Source organism: Physeter macrocephalus, chromosome 19, assembly GCF_002837175.3.
Source record: "Physeter macrocephalus isolate SW-GA chromosome 19, ASM283717v5, whole genome shotgun sequence".
NCBI classification, from domain to species: domain Eukaryota; kingdom Metazoa; phylum Chordata; class Mammalia; order Artiodactyla; family Physeteridae; genus Physeter; species Physeter macrocephalus.
The window spans coordinates 22,656,978-22,678,359 of NC_041232.1; the positions used below are offsets into that span (position 1 = coordinate 22,656,978).

Sequence of the window (21,382 nt, forward strand, 5' to 3'; positions counted from 1 at the left end):
CCGGCGTACCACAAAAAAAAAAAAAAAAAAAAGTTGGACTTGGTTTTTTAATTAATTTTTTTATTTTTGGCTGGGTTGTGTCTTCGTTGCTACGTGTGGGCTTTGCTCTAGTTGCGGCGAGCAGGGGCTACTCTTCATTGCGGTGGCTTCTCTTGTTGCGGAGCGTAGGTTCTAGGTGCATGGGCTTCAGTAGTTGTGGGTCACGGGCTCAATAGTTGTGGCTCACGGGCTCTAGAGCGCAGGCTCAGTAGTTGTGGTGCACAGGCTTAGCTGCTCCGCGGCATGTGGGATCTTCCCGGACCGGGGCTCGAACCCCTGTCCCCTGCGTTGGCAGGCGGATTCTTAACCACTGTGCCACCAGGGAAGACCTGGACTTGGCTTTTTAAAACTTGAAATATAATTCATATGCCATAAAATGCACCATTTAAAGTATACAATCCAGTGGTTTTTAGTATAGTCACAAGTGTTGCTACCATCTCTCCTGTCTAATTCTGGAACATTTTCATCCCCCCTCAAAAATCCCATACTCATTAGCAGTCATTCCCCATTCTCCCCACCCCCCAGTCCCTAGCAACTACTAATCTACTTTCTTTCTCTATGGAATTGTCTATTCTGGACATTTCACATAAAAAGAGCCACAATTTATGGCCTTTTATGTCTGGCTTCTTTCACTTAGCATCATGTTTTCAAGGTTCATCCACGTTGTAGCATAAATCAGTACTTCATTCCTTTTTGTGGCTGAATAATATTTCATTGTATGGACAGACCACATTTTGTTTCCCACGTATCAGCTCATGGGTGTGCCCTTGGCTTTAAAATTGTGTGTCTGGGAAGGCTCCCTGTTAGAAATAAAGTTTTCCTGTGGTCAGATCCTTTGTCTTAGACGTACCAAGGGTTCCAAGTCCTCTGCCTCAAAGGTTTTATGACAAAATCCACCACTGTAATGAACCAGACAGTCCTTCCATTGAAGTGTTGTGTAGTCCGATTTCCCCTTGACTATAAATGACTTCTGTTTCAAGACCTTGAGTTGGGTGGACGGCTCTTGCGCTTTTGTACCTGGGCCTTCCCCAGGCTCTTATCTTACAGGCCAAACAGGAAACAGGAATACAGTTGGCCCCCTGTATCCGTGGGTTCTGCATTTGCAGATTCAACCAACCATGGATTGAAAATATTCAGAAAACAAATTCCAGAAAGTTCCAAAAAGCAGAACGTGAATTTGCTGTGCATTGGCAACTATTCCATTGCATTTATATTATATTAGTATTGTAAGTAATCTAGAGGGATTTAAAGTATACAGGAGGATGTGCGCAGGTTATGTGCAAGTACTACACCATCTTACATAAGGGACTTGAGCATCCGCGGATTTTGGTATCTGAAGGGGTCCTGGCACCAACCCCCTGTGGGTACTGAGGGACAACTCTATATGTATATTTCTTTAAACTTTCTCTCAAGTCCTTCTCTTTTCTTTATTACTTTGTAGTAGCTGGACTCAGGGGTATTATTTCCTATTTGGTTTGTTTTTTCCCTTTCTGAATTGTCACGTTTGGCTCTGTTGCCATAATCTGCAATTCTCTTGAGACTTAGATTCACTTCCGGCTTTTCCTAAAATTCATCTTTGTCTCTTTTCAGGTTGATCCAGTGTTCACAAGGGAAGTAAAAGCCAAAGTAAAGAGGTAAGTGTAGGTGTTTTGCAGGAGAGGAAACCTAGTGACCGAGAAATTATCCCTGTTCCCAGCGTGTCCCAGGCTCTGTTCCCAGCAGTTTACTAATAATTCCTCCTTTAATCGCCTGTGCCATCCTAGGCGCTATTATTTTCCCCATTTACAAGCCAGGAAGCTGAGACCCTGGAAGCATCAGCAGTTCCCTAAGGGGCGGGGCAGCATGGACACACGTGTGCAGACGTGCAGCCTCACTAGGTCAGGGAATTCCCAGGAAACCCACTTCGGGGTTACAGTTGTCACGGATCACATTGGCCAAAGCGGGAAAGACTTAAAACATCTGCTGGTGAGGGTGAACGTTGCTGCCACCCCTTTAGAGGGCAGTTTGTCAAGAGTCTTTGTTATCAACTGCATTTGTCTGCCAGTAACCCAGTAACACTGGCTTACACACCCTGGGGCTTAACTGCTCCCATGAAAAAATCTGAGGTCGTGGGTCCAGGTCCAAGTAAGACTTCAGCTCCTGTCTTGCTGTCCTGCGGGCCCTACCTGTGGCTTCCATCCCTAAGGTGACGGTGGCTGTAGAACTCACACATCACACTCTGAATTTTAAGTGGGGAGATGGGGAAGGGCAAGAGCCAGAAGCATTACCTCCCATTTGGGTCAGACCCCCGGGCCTCTCACTGTCATGGCCTCTCCCGTTGCGGAGCACAGGCTCCGGACGCGCAGGCTCAGCGGCCATGGCTGACGGGCCCAGCCGCTCCGCGGCATGTGGGATCTTCCCGGACCGGGGCACGAACCCGCGTCCCCTGCATCGGCAGGCGGACCCTCAACCACTGCGCCACCAGGGAAGCCCCTGGGTCAGCCCCTTTTTATGTGAATTTCTTCACACCCCCAGGATTCCAGCTCCTCTCACTGGCCACACCATCACCCCAGGGGACTGGGAAACTGATTTCATCCCCATATGCAATCAGGTGTTTTTATGTTGCTCATAGATACAGAATGCATGTATGTAAAAGTATAACAATTATGTGAAAGGATGACCTCCAAATCCTGAGACTGGTGGAGAGGGGTGGGGGATGGGGAAGAATGTCCATATTTTGGGGTGAAAAAAAAAAAAGAAAACAAAACCAAACCTATGTGACAAAGTGCTGGGAACCTGGGTATTGGTTGAGTTTCTCTATTTTACTATTTCTCTCTGTTTATGATACATCTATGATTCTCTTTCTGTGTCTCTTTAAAAAAGAATTTGAAGAAAGGTTGCATTATTAGGCACGGTTTGTTTTCTAAATCATTCAGAGAAAAGTGGCAAGAGCTGTATCTCTGACGTCCCGTATCGGAGAAGCACGTGTCTCCTTGGTCAGAGGGCTTCAGAATGACGGCGGGTGTGTTCACAGGCTTCCTCTCTCTCTTATCAGGGATGGATATAGAATAGATTCTCACTCCAGTATGGTTTTCTGTATTGAATCCTTTAGCAGTAACGCTTCCCTGTGGATCTAGGGTATTTCTCCAAAATCATCGTCTCCCCTTCCCCCAGCCCCTCCCCGTAAGGTTCCCAGCCGTAAGCTCTCTCTCTGCTCTGTGTTGTTCCAGGACCGCTGGGGTACGATTGATCGGGGAGATGGCTCAGGAAGACCTCCACGCGGTCGTGAAGAATTGCTTCGCGGTGGTGAATAGCTCTGTCTCTGAAGGCATGTCAGCCGCAATCCTGGAGGTAATGATCTAACGGGTACTGAAAGTAGAAATATGAAACTGTCCATCACCCCTTTTCTCATTTATGGAGGTGATGCCTTTGTCAATAAAGCCGTGCCCTTCTCAGAGCTAACAAAGTGAAACGGCATTTCCTCGGGAGTTCTCAAGTAGTTTTTAAGTTCCGTCTGGGCCTTAAGAATGCTATTTTCTTTCTCCTTGCCGTTTTTCCTTGCCAGCTACAAAATGAAATAAAACCAGGATAGTGTCGCCTCTCTGACTCGCCACTTAGCTTCAACGGGAAGGCGAATGAGGCTGTGAAGGGTTGGGACAGGATGTGGGGTGAAGGTGTGTGTTGTAGGGAGCCTCCTTTTGTCTTGATTTCTTCTCCCTCTTTTCAGTGTGTCCTATGATCCCAGAATTTAGGGCATAAGAAAGGGTTGGGCTTGGATTTCCCTGGCGGTCCAGTGGTTAAGACTCTGCGCTTCCACTGCGGGGGGCACGGGTTCGATCCCTGGTTGGGGAACAAAGATCCCGCAGGCACTGGTGCAGCCAAAGAGAAAAAGAAAGAAAGGGTTGGGCTTGTGCACGTGGCAGGGGCTGGGGCTTCCTACACGGAGGAGAGTGGTTGCAAATGCACAGGGCGGTGGGGATGGGGGTGGACCTCATCTCTCTGTCTGGTGTTCAGCCCTGAAAACCTCTTATGCTACTTGGGCTAAGTGTGCACAGCCCAGCACAACCCTGCAGTCTGTTGCTGGAGTTATCTGCGCTTTGCAGGGAGAGGCTGAAATAAAAAGCCCCTGCTCTTGACCCTGGTAGCCTCTGGATTGAGTGTATCAACTCTTGGGTTAGAGGGACTTAATCCAACCTCACGGCCCTTTGCAATCTCTTCTCCTCGCTGAGCGTTTTACGGGATGGGGTGTTTTACCAGGATATCTTAAACCGCTTCGTGCTGATGACCTGAGAAATCCCCAGCGTGCCTCTAATGCAAAAGGATTTTCCTTTCCCTTATTTTGCTGTCGGTTCACAGCACACTGGGTTCCTTTTCAAGAGTGATCTTAGCAAAGGAGACTCCGTCCCTCCCGTCATAACCAGCTTTCTGTGCTGGATTTTCTTCATATCGTTAAATCACAAGCCATCCCTCGCATGGAATCTCCTTTAGTTCTCACACAACAGATGCCTCGTAAGTCCTCTTGGTTAGCGCATGATAAAACTTTCTGTAGAAGCAGAAACGTTTGGCGACTGGCCCTCCAGGTCTTTAAATCGCGTTTCACATCCCCTTTCTCACGACGCTAGTTTCTTACTTCAGGGTCTACTTAGAGCAATGCTATTGTTTTATCATAAGTATTTGTAACATCCATTTATTCCTTTGGATGCTAGTTGAATTTACCAGCCAAAGTTACAATTTGTGAATTTCAGCGTTTCAGAGACCATGGTAAATAATCAAAGCAGGAAAAAACATCATGCTCCCTAAATTTAAGAAATGACTGATGTCACATGCCTAATATTTTCTGTGAATGTGGCATCATTTAAAAAAGCAAACCAAGAACGAAATATTGTGGGTGGGGGTAACATATACTGATGCCTGTAATTCCAGGGTTCAGAAGCTTTCAGAGCACAGAGCTTGGATTTTTAACATGTTCATCTTCAGCCAGATGTTGAGTACCTCAATACCTCAGTCTAAGCCTAATGATTAGCATTAATCTCCGTTGTGGTTTAGGATCAGCTTTCGACTAGGGTCACTGGAGCGATACATTGTACTCTCCCTGTTAGCTTTAAAAATGTATGTTCTTGGGCTTCCCTGGTGGTGCAGCGGTTGGGAGTCCGCCTGCCGATGCGGGGGACGCGGGTTCGTGCCCCGGTCCGGGAGGATCCCACATGCCGCGGAGCGGCTGGGCCCGTGAGCCGTGGCCACTGAGCCTGCGCGTCCGGAGCCTGCGCTCCGCAACGGGAGAGGCCGCAACGGTGAGAGGCCCGCGTACCGCAAAAAAAAAAAAAAAAAAAAAAATGTATATTCTTACAGTACCACGTCCTCAAGCCATCGCTGAATCGCTCCTTTGTATGTAAATACACATTTTTTTCTCCCCCAACTTCTTAAGAAAAGGTAAAGTGGAATTCGGGAATGATTTTATAAGCAGCACACACAGCAGTTCATTGCAGATGAATTGCTGTCAAATTTCATTTGCTTCAAAGGAAAGGCAGCTGTTAGCAATTCTGTCTGCCTTCAAATGTCGACACTGTGTTCCTTTTGAAAATTCCAAAATAACCTTTGGGCTGAGGGTTTTGAATGAAACTGATTTTAGAGGAGTCATGGAGGGTGGATTTCATTAGAATCAATTCAAAGATGCAAAGTGGTTAATCACAGAATAAGTGCATATCACTTTTGAAGGAAGGGATCCTTTGACCTTTCAGAATTAGCTTTGTTTTGTCATGGGAGCGTATAAAACTCCATTTGCTGTGACACACTTCTTTTCTTTTGCTGATAAACTCCAAAAATCAAGCGTTAGCTGGATGCCCGGGCCGTAGAGTGGACATCCGTACAACGAGTCTGTTGTTTCAAGTTTGGGCTTATTATGGAGTTGAACTGTACACAGAATTAGAAGAATACAAAAAAATTATTATTATTATTAATTTTTGTTTTGTTTTGCCCATGTGGCATGCGGGATCTTAGTTCCCCGACCAGGGATCGAACCTGGGCCCCCTGCAGTGGAGGTGCAGAGTCCTGACCACTGGACCGCCGGAGAAGTCCCAGAAAGCTATTTGCTTATCCCACTCTTCCTCGCTGGGCTCTCCTCCCTGCCCTGGAGCACATGCGTGTGTACACACACACACACACACACACACACACACACACACACCCCCAACCTCCAGGTCAAAGTTTTCACTGCCCAGAGGAGGGGAAGGCATCTTCTAAAGCAAAGAGCAGTAAAAAGGTAATTCTTGGGCTCTTAGCTTCTAGGCCCAGGACCTAGTGATGAAAGATTCATTTCAGGGCTTTTCAAGGATAACTGTGACCCTGTGTCATTTGACCTTGGCTAATTTCAAAAGTGTGTGGGGCCAGAGCTGTGCCCTTCCCACTTTTAAAACGGGAGGGCTTTTGGAGTTGTCACAAGTAGGAGGCTGTGACTGGCATTTAGTTTGGCGGGGAGGGAGTGCAGACAGGCAAAGTATTTTTCAACGTGCAAGACGGTCTTTGCGTCAAAGATGTGTCCCCAAGATGCCATTGGCGTCCCCGTCAAGAAACGCTCTAATCTCTGTGGTGTCAGACCCGGGCGCACTGTGCGTGCATGTCAGCGGAGCATTCGGACCAGCCGCATCCCCACGTGACAAGCAGCGATCACGGTGCTGGGCATATGGCCAGTGAAGGCCACTGAAATGCACGCAGACCTCTCTGCAAGGAAATCTGGACCCCAGAGGTTTCAACCTAGGGTGTGCATCCGAATTCCCTCTGAAGCTTCAAAAACCATCGGTATGCATGACGGCGCCTTGCAGAAGCTCTCTTGGCTGTGCTGACGCGGAGCCCTGGCGGCCGTGCTTCCAAAGGCTTTTCTGCGTGTAGACTGGGGGCCGTGTCTCTGGAAACCTCTGTTAGCCCCGCTGAAGACGGTGCACCAGCGACAAAGCTTTTTAAAAAGGTCAAATAGGAAGCTTCCACCTACCTTCTGGAAGGTTGAAGAGCTCATGGGGGGGCAAGAGAAATTCAGTGACTGCAAACTCGACCGGCTGTTAGGTGCCCCTTCAGCTCTGATGTCTCCTCTTTTTGGTCCCAAAACGGGGCCCCGGATTCCAGGTTTGAGCTACTCTCTGCTCCAGGCGCCACCCCCTCCACTGCCACAACCAGAAGGGGTTCAGAGGGCGAGCTCGCCCATCTCCAAACACTGTCTCGCCCAAGACATTGCCAGGCCTGGTTCTCATCAGGACCAGCTTCACAGCACTGCTGTATTCCGGGCAGACACAGTTTGTTTTTAAAGAGGTGGCTTCACACCTGAAGAAAGTGACTTGTGAATCCACCATGTGATTCCTTAACGCCATGTCTTGGCTCTATGAAAATAGCATTTCCACGTGCTTACTTATTCTTAAGATGCCTCCTTTCTTTGTTTTTCTTTTTTCTTTTGTTGGAGTACAGTTGATTTACAATATTCTGTTAGTTTTAGGTGTACAGCAAAGTGATTCAGTTATACATATGTATATCTGTGTATCTATATTCTTTTTTTCTGATTCTTTTCTATTATACATTATTACAAGATATTGAATATAGTTCCCTGTGCTATACGGTAAATCCTTGCTGTTTACCAAGACGTCTCCTTTCTTAAAGACAGTTTATTTTTAAGAGGGGCCTTTGAAATTAGTTTTCGCTGAATATGCAGCTTTCAGAGTACATTTAAGTATCATCTTCCTCCACCCAACTCACAACTTCAAGACTCAGATTGTATTTCTCTCTTTCTTTTTGAGGTATAGTTGATGTACCTTATAAGTTTCAGATGTTCACCATAGTGATTCACAATTTTTAAAGGTTATACTCCATTAATAGTTATTATAAAATATTGGCTATATGCCCTGTGCTGTACAATATATCCTAGTAGCTTATTTATTTTATATGTAGTAGTTTGTACCTGTTAACCCCCTACCCCTGTCTTTCCCGTTCCCCTTCCCTCTCCCCACTGGTGACCACTAGTTTGTTCTCTGTATCTGTGAGTCTGCTTCTTCTTTGTTTGTTTTTTTTTTTTTTTGGAGGGGTGGGATTCCACATATAAGTGATATCACACAGTATTTGTCTTTCTCTTTCTGACTTATTTCACTTAGCATCATGCCCTCCAAGTTCATCCATGTTGTTGCAAATGGCAACATTTCCAGATTGAATTTCATTCTTTCTGCTGAACTGCAGCTTTCCTTGAAGGCAAGGAGCGTGTCCTCTGCAACCTTGAACCCTCCCCCAAAGTCCAGCTTTGTACCATCAATAATCAAGAAATATTCATTGGATGGAGCAAAGCTAAACTACTATATGGTATCACCTCTTTGACTCGCCTTTAATCAACTGGTCTCATCACCCAAACCTCCTGTGTCTTGCCCTTTGCAGGCTGATGACTATTTGTTGAATGAGGGACAAGGAATGGGTGATCTCACTGGCCCACGGCCTTACTTGTGTGTTGGGTGCTTGGTGTGCCCTGGTTGATATACAAGTAAGTCTGTACTATGGGAGGGATGACAGGATCTTTCTTTTTTTTTTTTGCTGAAACAGGGATATAAACTCTGTCCTCCCTCAGGATCGGCCGGTTCTGAGATTCTCTGATGGCCAGTTTTATAGATCTACATTTACATCTTCCTATCTGTATTTATAGAATCTCCTCTCAATCTGTGTGTCTGCCACAGTTTCTCCAAAATACACCGGTGCTTAACGACATCAGTGGATAAATGTACCATTTGGATTGGAAGATGCTCCAGGGCCCGCCTGGGACAGAGAACAATGAGAACAGAGGTAGCCGTGTGCCCTGACATGTGTGATCAGCCTCTAGCGAGCCTCCCCTCACATCCCCCTCATCGGTGGGATGAGATGAGACGGTCTGGAAGGTCTCATCTACGTGGACGATTCTGCAGTCCCTTGACAGGTGCCTAGAAATGGAATCACAGTGGGTCATGCCAGTTTGATGAGCTAATGACCTGAACAGGGTGAAGAGCAGGGAAAGGAGCCATCAGACATCATGTCGTCTCACTCACCGTGACTATATTACGACCCTGTAACTTACATAGTCAATGTCAGCTTAAGCCATCAACCACCTAAGTGGTATTTGTGCAGAATGACATCTGAAATTTCCATTTACTCTGGAAAGTTTAGCCCCCTCGTTCCCAAAGGATAAAACTGGAGCCCAGGAAGAGGTCCGGTAGCGGGTGTCCAACTTCGACTCCATTTCCCCTGAATGACTGATGAGAGATGGATTTGAGACCCGCCATGGTAGTGGAGGGCAAAGCCTCCACCAGGGCAAGACCAAGGTCTCACAAGTCCTGGCTCGTGCCCTTCTCCAAAAGACCAGATTGTACCCACGGTATGTCAGAACCCAAGGTCCAACCAGCGGGTCCGTAAAGCACCTGTGACCCTAATGTTGAGGTGTGGCCGTTTGGGGTTACTTCTTGCCTGTGCTGCTGAGTTTCCTTGTTCCTGAATGTAGCGACAGTGCAAAGTCCCAATTTTTACCCTGCGAGATGAGAGCGGAATATCACGACCTGGAGACTTTCTATGACCAGGAAAGGCCACCATGAGAGGCTGTCGCGGTGCTGGGGAGGGGACTGAAGCTGGGATCAAGCAGGAGGGCTCCAGTCCGAGCAGCCAGCCAGCTCCACTGCCTTCCCCGATGGTGGGAAGAGCATAGTCTCCGGGGGGCGGAAAGGAGGCCTGTCCTCTCTCCTCCGGCCTTGGGCAGGGCCTGGATCTCAAACTCAGCGTGTACTGGGAAGATAGCGGCGACACAGAGCCAGAAAACCAGGTGAGCTCGCCACGAAAGCTGCTCACGAGAAGATGATCACAGTGTGAACCGTTGACTATAGTTAATTTACGTTCAGCTGCTTCTGGAACACCGGATCCACAAGCATTGCTTGAGCTCTTAACTACGTGTCACACGTGGCTCTGGGCACTTGGGCGTTGGTGGCGTTTGTGCCACGTGAAGTCCTCGGTGTCAGAGCTTCCCACGGTGGTATCCTAAGCGGCTGAGATTGGGGAACTTTACCTTTCTGAAGACCGAATGTCACCCCTTCGTGACCAAATTGTTTATTACGTGAGATTAGACACGGCCTGCCGAGGTGGAGTGCCTGCAGCACCCTGCGTATAGTAAGAGCCAGAATATCGGTTTGCTGGTGGCATCCGCTCAGGGCCGCCTCTGGACACCGAGGCGCGACGGAAGGGATGTCCCTCGCACCTGCTGCAAGGCACCCGTCACGTGAAAGCTGGGTGGGCCCCTGTGAAAGTCACCGTGGGAGAGTCAATGTTCGGAGCTGAAATGGGGCTGGGAAGGGCTGGCCTAATCCTGTGTGTTTCTAAACGCGCCCCCTACCGGGCACGTGAGGCCAACACTGCATGCCGCGCTTCTGGGCATCTCTCTGAGGCCTCGATGCCGGGTTGTGCCAGACCGTGGGGTGCCCCAGCCTGGCTGACCCCCGCCCTCTGGGACTGGAGAGGCTGCTTAGTGGGTGGTCGGAATGGTAAACTGTTCTTCTCCTCACTGCTGTACGCATGCCCAGGGGACGTGTGCAGTCCGGGTGGCATTCGTATGGCTGGCGCTGGAAGAAAATTACTCATCGGGGAAAGTAACGAGGGTACTCAGAAATGTATACTCCACGCCGCCGCCGAAGCGGTGTCGACTGAACATTTGGAGAGAGGGGGTTTCTTTGTGACGTCGCGGTAACGATGTCAGACAGACCGTTACGGTGTGCGTAGTTTCCCAAGACTCGCAAATGCAGTCAGTCGTGAAGGTTCGGTATGTAGTTGGAAAGTCTGGGGTTTGGATTGGGAAATCATTTTCGGCAAGCTTTTGGGGTACTTTTTGTGCGGTGCCAGAGGTCCAGTTAAGCTAAGCACTTACTCTCCCACAGACTGGCTCATCTGGCCGCAGCAGCTCTTACAGTGATCGCCCACCTCTCCTTTGTTCTTTTCGTCCTTTCAGGCAATGGATTTGGAAGTCCCTGTGTTGGCAAGGAACATCCCCGGGAACGCGGCAGTGGTGAAGCACGGAGTTACAGGATTGCTGTTCTCCAGCCCTCAGGTACAGGAGAGCAATTTCCCCGCGTTCACCGGGTCTGGGTAGCTGTCATCTGTGTGCGGCGATCAGGAGTCTGTGATCTGCGTCTGTGATTATAGCTCTTGGTGTTCCCTTCAGAATCAGTAGAAGAGTGTGGGGGACACTGTGTCACCGTCACACGGGCAGCTGCCTGGACGTGTCACTAAAAGAAACCTGGGGCCTTTCAAGGAACCCGAGACCTGAGTTCTGTTTCTGAGGCCGCTGGTGATGGTCACTGGGACCTTGAGCCGGTCCCTTCCCCTCTTACATGCTTGGGTTTCTGGTTTCTTTTTTTTTTTTAATTTATTTTATTGAAGTATAGTTAATTTACAGTACCGTGTTAATTTCTGCTACACAGCACAGTGACAGTTATACGTTAGATACATATTTTTTCATATTCTTTCCCGTGACGGTTTATCGCAGCCTACTGAATACAGTTCCCTGTGCTCTGCGGTAGAACTTGTTTGTTTATCCGTCCTACAGATAGTTTTGGGTTGGCCAAAAAGGTCGTTCAGGTTTTTCTGTAAGATGTTACTTTTTGGCCAGCCCAACAGTTTGCATGTGCTAACCCCAAACTCGCAAACAGACTTCTGGTTTCCGAAGCAGGCACTCTTCAGATACCATCCTACGCTTCCAGGACATCTCCTGGTGTTCAGAAGACTGCCATATCCCTTGCAATCCTTCAAAGCAGTGTCCAGAAGGGCAGCGTAGTTGTGTTTATGCGTGTGTGTATCTGATACATGTGTATCTGAAATTAAAATAAAGGTGAATGCAGCCGATAGTGGGCACAGCCGGTGGACCCAGTGTCACCTGCCTCCCAGGACATGTGTGAAGGGGTCCCGGTCACAAAGTCTGAGGTTCCAAGGATGTGCCTGCACTTGAAGCCCTTGGGACCCTGTGCAGGGCGTGTAGCCTGAGTCTCCAAGCTCTGTCTTGTCCTCCGTCCAATTACAAGAGCTAATTGTAACTCCTGCTCGTAGAGGTGTGATGTGGGCTGAAGAGGTTGATATACAGGGCTGAGCCGTGGCCACGGCACGCGGTCAGGGCTCTGGGTTCGGCACGCGGTCAGGGCTCTGGGGTTCCCGTTACCACCGAAAGGAGAGCCCATCGCTGCTGCCTACGGCTCGTGTTCGGTGGCAGCAAAGAAAGACTCTTAGGCCCATCCTTTGCTCTTCAAGTCTTTAGATTTAGAAATTAGGTTCTACTCACTATCATCTTTATGAAGGCACATGTTATATACAGAAATAAGGGGATTTATACTTAAAAGCTCGGGTCAACTCCAATATCTGAAAATTCCATTTTTCAGCTTTCCTACCGCAGATACTTAATCCCAGGTCGCTTCCCCTTCCCCGGAGTATAATTATGCGTCACCTAGTTTCACTGCCTTCTTAACACAGTCACTGGAACAAGACACAAGACGGAAGCCAGCTTCCCTGGGGGAGGGGCGGGGTTGCAGGGAGTCGGGCCATCACCCGGTGCTGTGTGGACGCAGCCGCTCACCTGGGAAACAACTGAAAGAGCAAAGGGCAGGCCCGGGGCTTATCAGTTATTATCTAACAAAAGGCACATCTAACACCAATGCCTTTCCTTTGAACAGCGACCCCTAAAAGCTAAAACAATACCAGCACATGAAGAGTGCGTTAGCGGTTCCTTCCCGGTCCTCCAGACAAAGGCATATGGCTTTTCCCCACCTTCTGCATCTCTCAAACGTCAACGCCAGCCAAGCTGGAGGTCACAGAATATTGTCTCCCCGTGAGCAAAGAGATTTTATTTTCGTCTCCCCAAACCCAATGTCTATTTATTTTATAGCTCAATTTCAGAGCACTGTAATTTTATCAGTGAGTGTCTGAATAGCCCTCACTTATAAATGGCCGTATCGGGTCCAGTGCTAGAACGAGAGCAGTTTGGCTATCCTGACTTCATTTCACATTCCTTGTAAGGCATTCCTTTCCATATTTGCAAATAACTGTCCTATCTCTGACACGTCCAAGTTATGTCTGCCGGTTACCGGCTTCCTGCGAGTTACCAGACAGAGTTCCGCAGCGCTCATACAGTTAAGGCGCGGGCTTATTTTGTTTCCGGCGCTTTACTGCTACTTTTACAAAGGATGTTGAAAAAGAACAGAACGCCCTAGGTTTCATCTGGGGGGAGGCTGCGTTTTTTTCACACGTTTTGAAAAGTGTGCGCGACGCGGGTGTCACACGTGACTTTGTTTTATAGTCACGAGCAGACTCGACCGAGCACGGAGTGGGAGCTGTTGCTTCGGAGCAGACCTGCGTTTTCCATAAGTCAGTGGCCTGGTTGCTGTCATCTAGGCTCAGGAGCGCAGACGGAATCAGCCACTGTTTGTTGCCAGTGTTTGCAAGGTTTATTCCAAGTGTGTATTCAAATAAGTATGCAAAGCTCCATTTCACTCATTGAGAAGGGACTTCCATGCCAGGATGTCAGCCTCATAAAGTTAATGTAGATAGATGCATAGATAGATAGATACATAGATCCATAGATAGATAAGATACATAGATACAGACAGACAGACGGACATATCGAATGCAGAAAAATCATACTTTGGATTTTCAACAAAATCATGATTAAAAGTATTCAGCTGTGACGGGGCTTCCCTGGTGGCGCAGTGGTGGAGAGTCCGCCTTTTATACACCTCAGCCCCGGAAAACCTTAATTTAAGTGAAGCTTTCCAAACCTACTAAACATTGATTTTTATTTTTATTTTTTGGTTACTGTGACAGTCCCATTCTTTTTCTTTTTAAGAAGAAAAGAGCTGAGCTATTTTATGGCTACATTTTATAGCTTCGAAATTAAAATCCATTTGACATTTAATAGAAACTGTGAATCCATTTTCTCTCTCAAGGACGGACTTTTGAAGTGTGGCCCAAACTAATTTTGCTGGGAGGTCCTGTTTGTTTTTTCGGCAACTATAAAAAAAGTCATAACTTTCGGAATAATGATGATGACGACAGGTAACGTTTATCGCACGTGTGTTATGTTCCTGTGCCTGTTCTTTGCCATCAGCATGGATTTACACTTGCATTAAGACTGTTTCATTTTAAATCTTTGACTTTTGATGGTCAACCAACAGTTTAATGTTTGGAAGAAACAAGGCGTGTTGGAGACACATCAGCCTCCAAACTTTTGTTTGGGCAGAGCTGTGCTTGGGTCTTGAGTTTTCCCCCTCGAAATCTGGGTGAGCCTGGACACGTTTCTTCTTCCCGTGCCCGTTCCTTGATCCGTAAGATGCAGATAATGACGCCCGTCTTTGGGGAATAGCAGAAAGCACGTGGGGTGGAGTCCCGTCCTTGGGCTCAGAGGAAAGCTGCGCGGACGCGGACGCGGACGCAGAGTTAATCACATTCACGGTGCACCGCTGGGTGAAGTTGTTGGCTGCCGCCCGGGAGCTGTATGGTCTGTTGAGCTCTTAGGTTTAAGCAGTGGAATTAAGCTCAGTACGGCGAGACGTTCTCCTTGTGAAATCTGGCCAGCGTCATGCAAAATATCATTTCTCTCTTTCTTCTTTTTATTTTTTACTTAAAACAATTTTTAACTTTTTAACCAAACATTTAGAGTTCTTAGATGTTAAATACAACTGTGATGTGTAAACCCCCAGCCTGTCCCTCTGAAATGTAAAAGCACAGATGCAGGCTTGTCCAGTGTTCGTTGGATTTCCATGTTAAGCCCAAAGGAAACTCTGGGCAAACTCTGCGTGAACTAAAACGGAAGTCAGTCCAACATTTTTTTTGCACGGAGTTGTCCACAGGGTGACCATATTGTTCACTGTGAAAAACCAGGTACCTTTGGGAGTGAAAGGGGTGTTATTGATAATTGTGCTGGGAGGACGGCCATGAACCTGAACCAAATGATGCAGGTAGGGACCGTCTGCTTGAAGAGCTGGGATCAGATGCATAGCTGGTATTTGTTAGGGATCAAGGGTGCGTCCAGCCACGTAGGGGAGTCACAGTTTTCTAGTAGCCACGTTGAAAGAAAATAAAAAGAAACAGATGAAACTCAGGTCAATAATATATTTTATTTCGCTTCATCTATCCAAACTTGCATCATCACGACATGTAATCGATATAAACAATGTTTTTCCCCATCCCACCTGCCCATAGAACTGACCGTTGGTTTCTGTGCAATATAAACAATTTTTGTTGTCGTTGTTGTTTTGTTTTGCGGTACGCGGGCCTCTCACTGCCGTGGCCTCTCCCGTCGCGGAGCACAGGCTCCGGACGCGCAGGCCCAGCAGCCATGGCTCACGGGCCCAGCCGCCCCGCGGCACGTGGGATCCTCCCGGACCGGGGCGCGAACCCGCGTCCCCTGCCTCGGCAGGCGGACCCTCAACCACTGCGCCACCAGGGAAGCCCGACAATTTTTAATGAGATCTATACCTTCTTTTTTTTTCGAGGCTCTGAAATCCTGCGTGTATTTTACCCACCAGCTCATCTCAGTCTGGAGATTAAATTTGTATCGAAATACTTGGTTCGCATTGAGACTCCATACCATTTGCAGCTGAAAAAGCAGATTCACATGTCCAGGTTGTTGCAAGTACACGTGTAAAGCTTTGTAATACCAGAATCAAGCACCAGTGTTAACATTTCAGTTTAAGTCCATTCAAGTGAATAATTAAAAATGCAGTTCCTGGGCACGCTGGCCACATTTCCAGAGCTCAGAGTGGGTGCTGGGCGGCCCTGCTCCCAGGAGAGGGAGCGATGGGGCAGGTGGTCCCAGCCAGGCCTCCTCTGTGTGCCGGGCACCACTGTAGGTAGGGACCTTGCCCGGTTCTCTTACTACTCCCCACGGGAACCCCACGCAGGTGTTACCGTGATGATCCCAGAGAGGGTGAGGCATTTACCTTCGAAGCTCAGCGGGAGATGACGGGGCTGTGACTCGAAGTCTCAGCCTGATGGGTGCTCGGCCAGCCCGGAGAGCGTTTGCACGATTCCTCGTGCTGCTGTCTCTCCCTCTGTCTCTGTCTTTCCTTCTTTCTCTGTCTCTGTTTTTCCCTCTATCTCTGTATGTCTCTGTCTCTACCTTTGTCTCTGTCTCTCACTCTCTGACTCCCCCTCTCTCTGTCTTTGCGTCTCTCTCTCCTTCTTCCTCTGTCTCTGGCGCTGCCTGTGTCTCTGGCTCTCGCCCAGTTTTCTGTGCCTGTCTCTCCTCCTCTCTGTGTCTCTCTTTCTCCCATCTCCATCTTTCCTTCTTTCTTGATCTCCGTCTGTTTCTGTCTTTCCCTCTTATTTCTTTCTCTCGCCGTCTATCTGTGTCTCTCCCTCTGTCTCTGTCTCTGTCTCCCTCACCATCTCTCTCTTTCTCCCTCCCTCCCCTCCTCTGTTGCCTGGGCAGAGAGGGGACACTTTTCCATGGGACCGCCCTCTAAAAGGATTCTGCTCACCATCTTGTCCGACTTCTTGGGGAGAACGGACCTCTTTCTAAGGCCCAGTCCTGCTTTGCTTCTCTGCCTGTGGCTGGTCCCTGGGGTCAGAATGACCCAGAGGGCTGGAGGTGGCGCCGGGAGACGGACGCCTCGGGTGGGCACAGCGCTGAGCGGAGCTGCACAGAGTCGGGCTTGGCCAGGTGAGGAGGACGAGGATGGAGCCGCCAGGTGAGGCTCGCCGCTCAGGAAAGGCCAGGCCAGGCCGGGAGCCGATGAGGGATGGAGCACAGGGCCCTTCCCGGCTCTGGTCCAGGCTTTTGCAAGTCTGACATTCTCTTAAAATAGGAGGACGGGAGGACCGTTTTTCTTCTGCTTGTGGACTCTCCACCCGCCTTTACAGGGCAGGAGGCTGCGTCTCGGACCTGACCTTCTGGCCTGACCTCTGCCGGCCGCCCGTGTCTCACAGGCTACGTGTGCGACTCTCAGACCCGCCGGCTGTGCACACCCGCTCTGCGTGTGAACAAGCACCTTGTGGTTTGGGGGCTTTTATTTATTTATTTTTTTTGAAAGTGAGAATTTTTAGCTACTTTATTCAATATATTCAGTTGCAAGGCTCTGACCATCCATAATCGCCATGATGCAAAACATGTGTTCACGTGCAAAAAATACCCCTTCAACATGCTTTAAGAGGAATAACTGTGTTTTGCAATCTATGCGGCACGAAATAGAGTTTGATATTTAGAAAACCACCTAATTGTAGTTTGGGGGCTTGCGATTAGGAGAGAGGCCTGCCTGTCGGCCCCAGCGCTGCCGGCCGATGCCCTGCCCGTCACCCTGTGAGTTTGTCCCTCTCCCCGGGGGCCTGGTGGACTCTTCTGGTGACGAGATGTCGGGACAGCAAATGCGGTGCCCAGCCCGCTCCAGGAATCAGCCCTGGAGGTGCATTTGCAGTGGATCCTGAAATTCAGAGTAAGGAGATGATGGTGACTTCTTGGCACTTGCCGAATTCAGGTGAGTGGGCTGCGCAGGATCCTCGGGGGCTGCAGTTGCCAGGGCGACGCTGTAGGAGAAGGCGCGGGACCCCGGCAGCCGGCTCCGGCCGCTCCCCGCGGCCTCCCGGCCGGCGCGGCGTGCGCGCACCCGAGCGGCCCCGCACCACTGTCCTGGGCTCTGCGACGACGTGCTGCTTCCGTCTGTCCCCGCCTCTCAGGGGCTCTGTCCCCAGAATACTGCTGTATCCAGACCCTTACGCCCTCCCCCCATTCCGAGGCCCTACTGGGTCTTGTCTGGGCGGCTAGCATAGCTTCCTCCGCTCCATCCCAGGCACTCCTCCTAGCAGCCAAAGGGACCTTTATGAAATGCAGACGCCGTCCCATCCATCCCCGGTGCAAAGCCCCTCTGTGACTTCCTGTGGCCGCAGAGAAAAGGCACCTCCGGCCTCGGCTTCCGGGGCTCCGCGCCTCTCATCCTCTGCTCCCTGCCCACCCCTGGTTCTTCCCGCAGCCGGGCCGCCGGAGCATCCTTCCCCCTCGGCTTCACTGTCTCCTTCTTGAGAGGCCTTCCCCGTCACCCTCCCGCATCTTCGCCCTCCCGCCCCGCCCCGTGCTCTTCCTTTGAAACCCTCTGCGCGGCGGTTCACACGCGCGCCCTTGCTTTTATCGCACATGACCTCCCCGCCCCAATGAATGAATGCCCCCCGGGTTGGTGGTCATGCTGGCTTATTCACGTGGCCCCCCGTGGTGGTCCCGGCACACATGGGTGCTCCGTGGGAGAGGCGCTTTCCCCGGGGCACTAAAGGGATAATCTTTCTTGGGTAATAACCAAACACCTTTGGTTATTTTAGTTTGATGTGAATCTACACCGCATGCCACCCAGGTGTAGTTGAACTGCTTTCTTTTCCTGTTTTCTTTGCAAAGTAGCAGATGACAGCCTCGGCCCCCGAACTCCGCCCGGACTCCCTCCCGGGAAGGTTCTTTCCACGGCCTCGCTGAGGTCGGCGTCCCTTGGGTGACGCTGCTAGTTGGTGTCACGCTCACGCCGTCTCCCCCGAGTTCGACCAGGATGACTTAATTGCACGTTCCCTCTGGGTTTTGCTCTTTCCCTCTGACTTTCTGCCGCCGGCAACGTGCGCGCCGGAGCCGTCTCCCGGGTCCACCTCTTCTCTTCCAAGCCTTTCCTCACTTTCTTCCCTTTCCTTCCTGACCTCCTCCTCTTCCCTGCCTCCGAACCAGCCAGGGGGGCATATGAGCTGTTTTCTGCCAGCTCGTGTATTGAAATGACGCTCTGGTCGGAATCTGGGAAGCAAGAGAGTGGAAGGCACAGAGAATATTCTCTATCCTTGCTTTTCGTTTAATCGGTAGTTCCCAAATCTCATGGATCTGGGCGGTAGCTCTGTGGGTTTGCTCCATCCTCCCGTGAAGCAGCCAGGCCTGGTGGAAAAGGACCTCGACTCTGGGGCTGCACTGTCTGAGTTTAATTCCCATTTCTGCTCCTTACTGCTGTGCTACCTCAGGCAGGTTCCTGGACCTCTCTGTGCCCCCGTTTCTGTCTCTGTGAAAAGAGTCATAGTCATAGCACAGAGTCCTCGTCCCTTTTCTGCAGTTCCAAAATCCAAAAAGCACTTGAAAAACAGTTTTATTTTTAGTAAGTTGGGCGCCAAAACTCAGTTGGCAGCAAACTCATATTTGAGCTGACGTGAAGTTATTCGTGGCTTTGTTTATCCTGCTTCGTGGGACGATTCTTAAGTTTGATTTGGACGTTCCCGTGTGTTGTTTACGGGGCGCTGCGTTAGACCCCTGGAGGGCGTATGTTACTAGAAGGGCACGTAGACCATTTTATTAAAAACCCCGAATCCTGGATTCTGAAACATGACTGGTTGTTACCTGGGTATAAGCTCTTGCTAACTGTTGACTGTTGTTATAAATTCTGACCAGTTCTGGCCCCCGCGGGAGGCTCTTGGCCAGAGACCAGGTGTCACCGTTGAGAAGGTAGAGAACAGGTTGGCACCTCACCGAGGCTTTTCTGCTTGACTCAGCCAGGCACAGAAGAGAACCGAAAGGCGGTTCGCTTTCTCACCAAGTGGTCCACGGTCGTTCGTTACCGCTACCTCTCACGGGCCACCCGAGAACAGTGGTCTAGATCACAGGCCAGAGCCTCCAGGGCTCTGCCCCATCACTCCTGGGTATCGCTGGGCTGGTGACCTGGCTGTGAGCGGGCTTGTTAGACGCGAGCTCAGGAATTGTCCTGTTAAAGGGCCTGAGCTTGCGGAGTGAGTGAACAGGACGCATAGCCAGACTCTGCAGCCGCCAGTCTCGGAAGGGTCGGGTGGGAAAGAGCCAGATCAGACTCCCAGCTGCTGCCATTCAACGGCCACGGGTCATGGTCAGGGGCCCGAGCCCCTGCCACCTTCTCTGGATCTGCCTAGGGCGGGCGGTGTGGATGGGGATATGATCTACCGGGAAGTTGCTTCTGCACCTCCGCAGGTTGGCTTCGGCTCCAGCATCCGCCCAAGACTCTCACAGCTGTTGTTGATTATGCGTTTTAAAGTCGGCCGCTCTCTCTAACCAGTACACTGTCATGTGAACAAGCAGCCCTCCCCAAACTCAGTTATTGCTGCTGCAAGTTTAAAAGGTAGGCTGACCATGGAGAACAGTGTGGAGGTTCCTTGAAAAACTGAAAATAGAGTTGCCATATGATCCAGCAATCCCACCCCTGGCCGTATATCCAGAGAAAACCATAATTTGAAAAGATACATGCACCCCAGTGTTCATAGCAGCACTATTTACAATAGCCAGGACATGGAAACGGCCTAAATGTCCATCGACAGATGAATGGATAAAGAAGATGTGGTATACACACACACACACACACACACACACACACACACACACACACACAGTGGAATATTACTCAGCCATAAAAAAGAATGAAATAATGCCATTTGCAGCAACATGGATGGACCTAGAGATGATCATACTAAGTGAAGTCAGACAGAGAAAGACAAATGTCATATGATGTCACTTATATGTGGAATCTAAAATATGACAAAAAGGAACTTACTTACAAAATGGAAACAGACTCATAGACATAGAAAACAAAATTATGGCTACCAGAGGGGAAGGGGGGGGCATAAATTAGGAGTTTGGCATTAACAGATACACACCACTATGTACAAAATAGATAAACAACAAGGTCTTGCTGTATAACACAGGAAACTATATTCAATATCTTGAAATAAACCACAATGGAAAAGAATATGAAAAAGAATATATATATATATATGAATCACTTTGCTGTACACCTGAAACTAACACAACATTGTAAATCAACTATAATTCAATTAAAAAAAAAAAGACTGGGAATTCCCTGACGGTCCAATGGTCAGGACTCCATGCTGTCACTGTCGAGGGCCTGGGTTCGATTCCCTGGTCAGGGAACCAAAATCCCACAAGCCGTGCGGAGCGGTCAAAAAAAAAAATAGACTGAAGGTTTATGCTGAATAATTCCAAGGCTATTTGCACGTTCTTGCAAGTGGTCCCCACTTTACCCAACGGCAGGAGTCATCGAGAGAACAGCTAACGGAATTATTATGTGGCCATGTGAACGATGGCATTTGGATAAAGCTGAACACTAGACCAGCGAATGCTGTTTTGTGTAAGAAGAACAAGACAGATGCGTGCATGTCACTTCTAGATGGATCTTGAAGTGTGATTCTCGCAACTTACAGTTGCCAATAAGATGAATCTATTCTTTTTTTATATATAAATTTATTTATTTATTTATGACTGCGTTGGGTCTTCACTGCTGCGCACGGGCTTTCTCTAGTTGCGGCGAGCAGGGGCTCCTCTTCGTCATGGTGCCTGGGCTTCTCATTGCGGTGGCTTCTCTTG

General features: G+C 49.2%; 1 protein-coding gene across 20 annotated transcripts in view; it reads left to right on the top strand.

The window, feature by feature from the left end:
* GLT1D1 (glycosyltransferase 1 domain containing 1) overlaps positions 1–21,382 on the top strand; it is a 189,781-nt gene that overhangs the window by 80,223 nt on the left and 88,176 nt on the right. For 18 of the 20 annotated variants that reach the window (XM_028480466.2, XM_028480462.2, XM_055080567.1 and 15 more), the window contains 3 exons: positions 1,630–1,673; positions 3,249–3,369; positions 10,997–11,095. In XM_028480466.2, the coding sequence (XP_028336267.1) occupies positions 1,630–1,673; positions 3,249–3,369; positions 10,997–11,095 (264 nt within the window). The other 2 variants (XM_028480461.2, XM_028480465.2) reach the window with 2 other exon arrangements.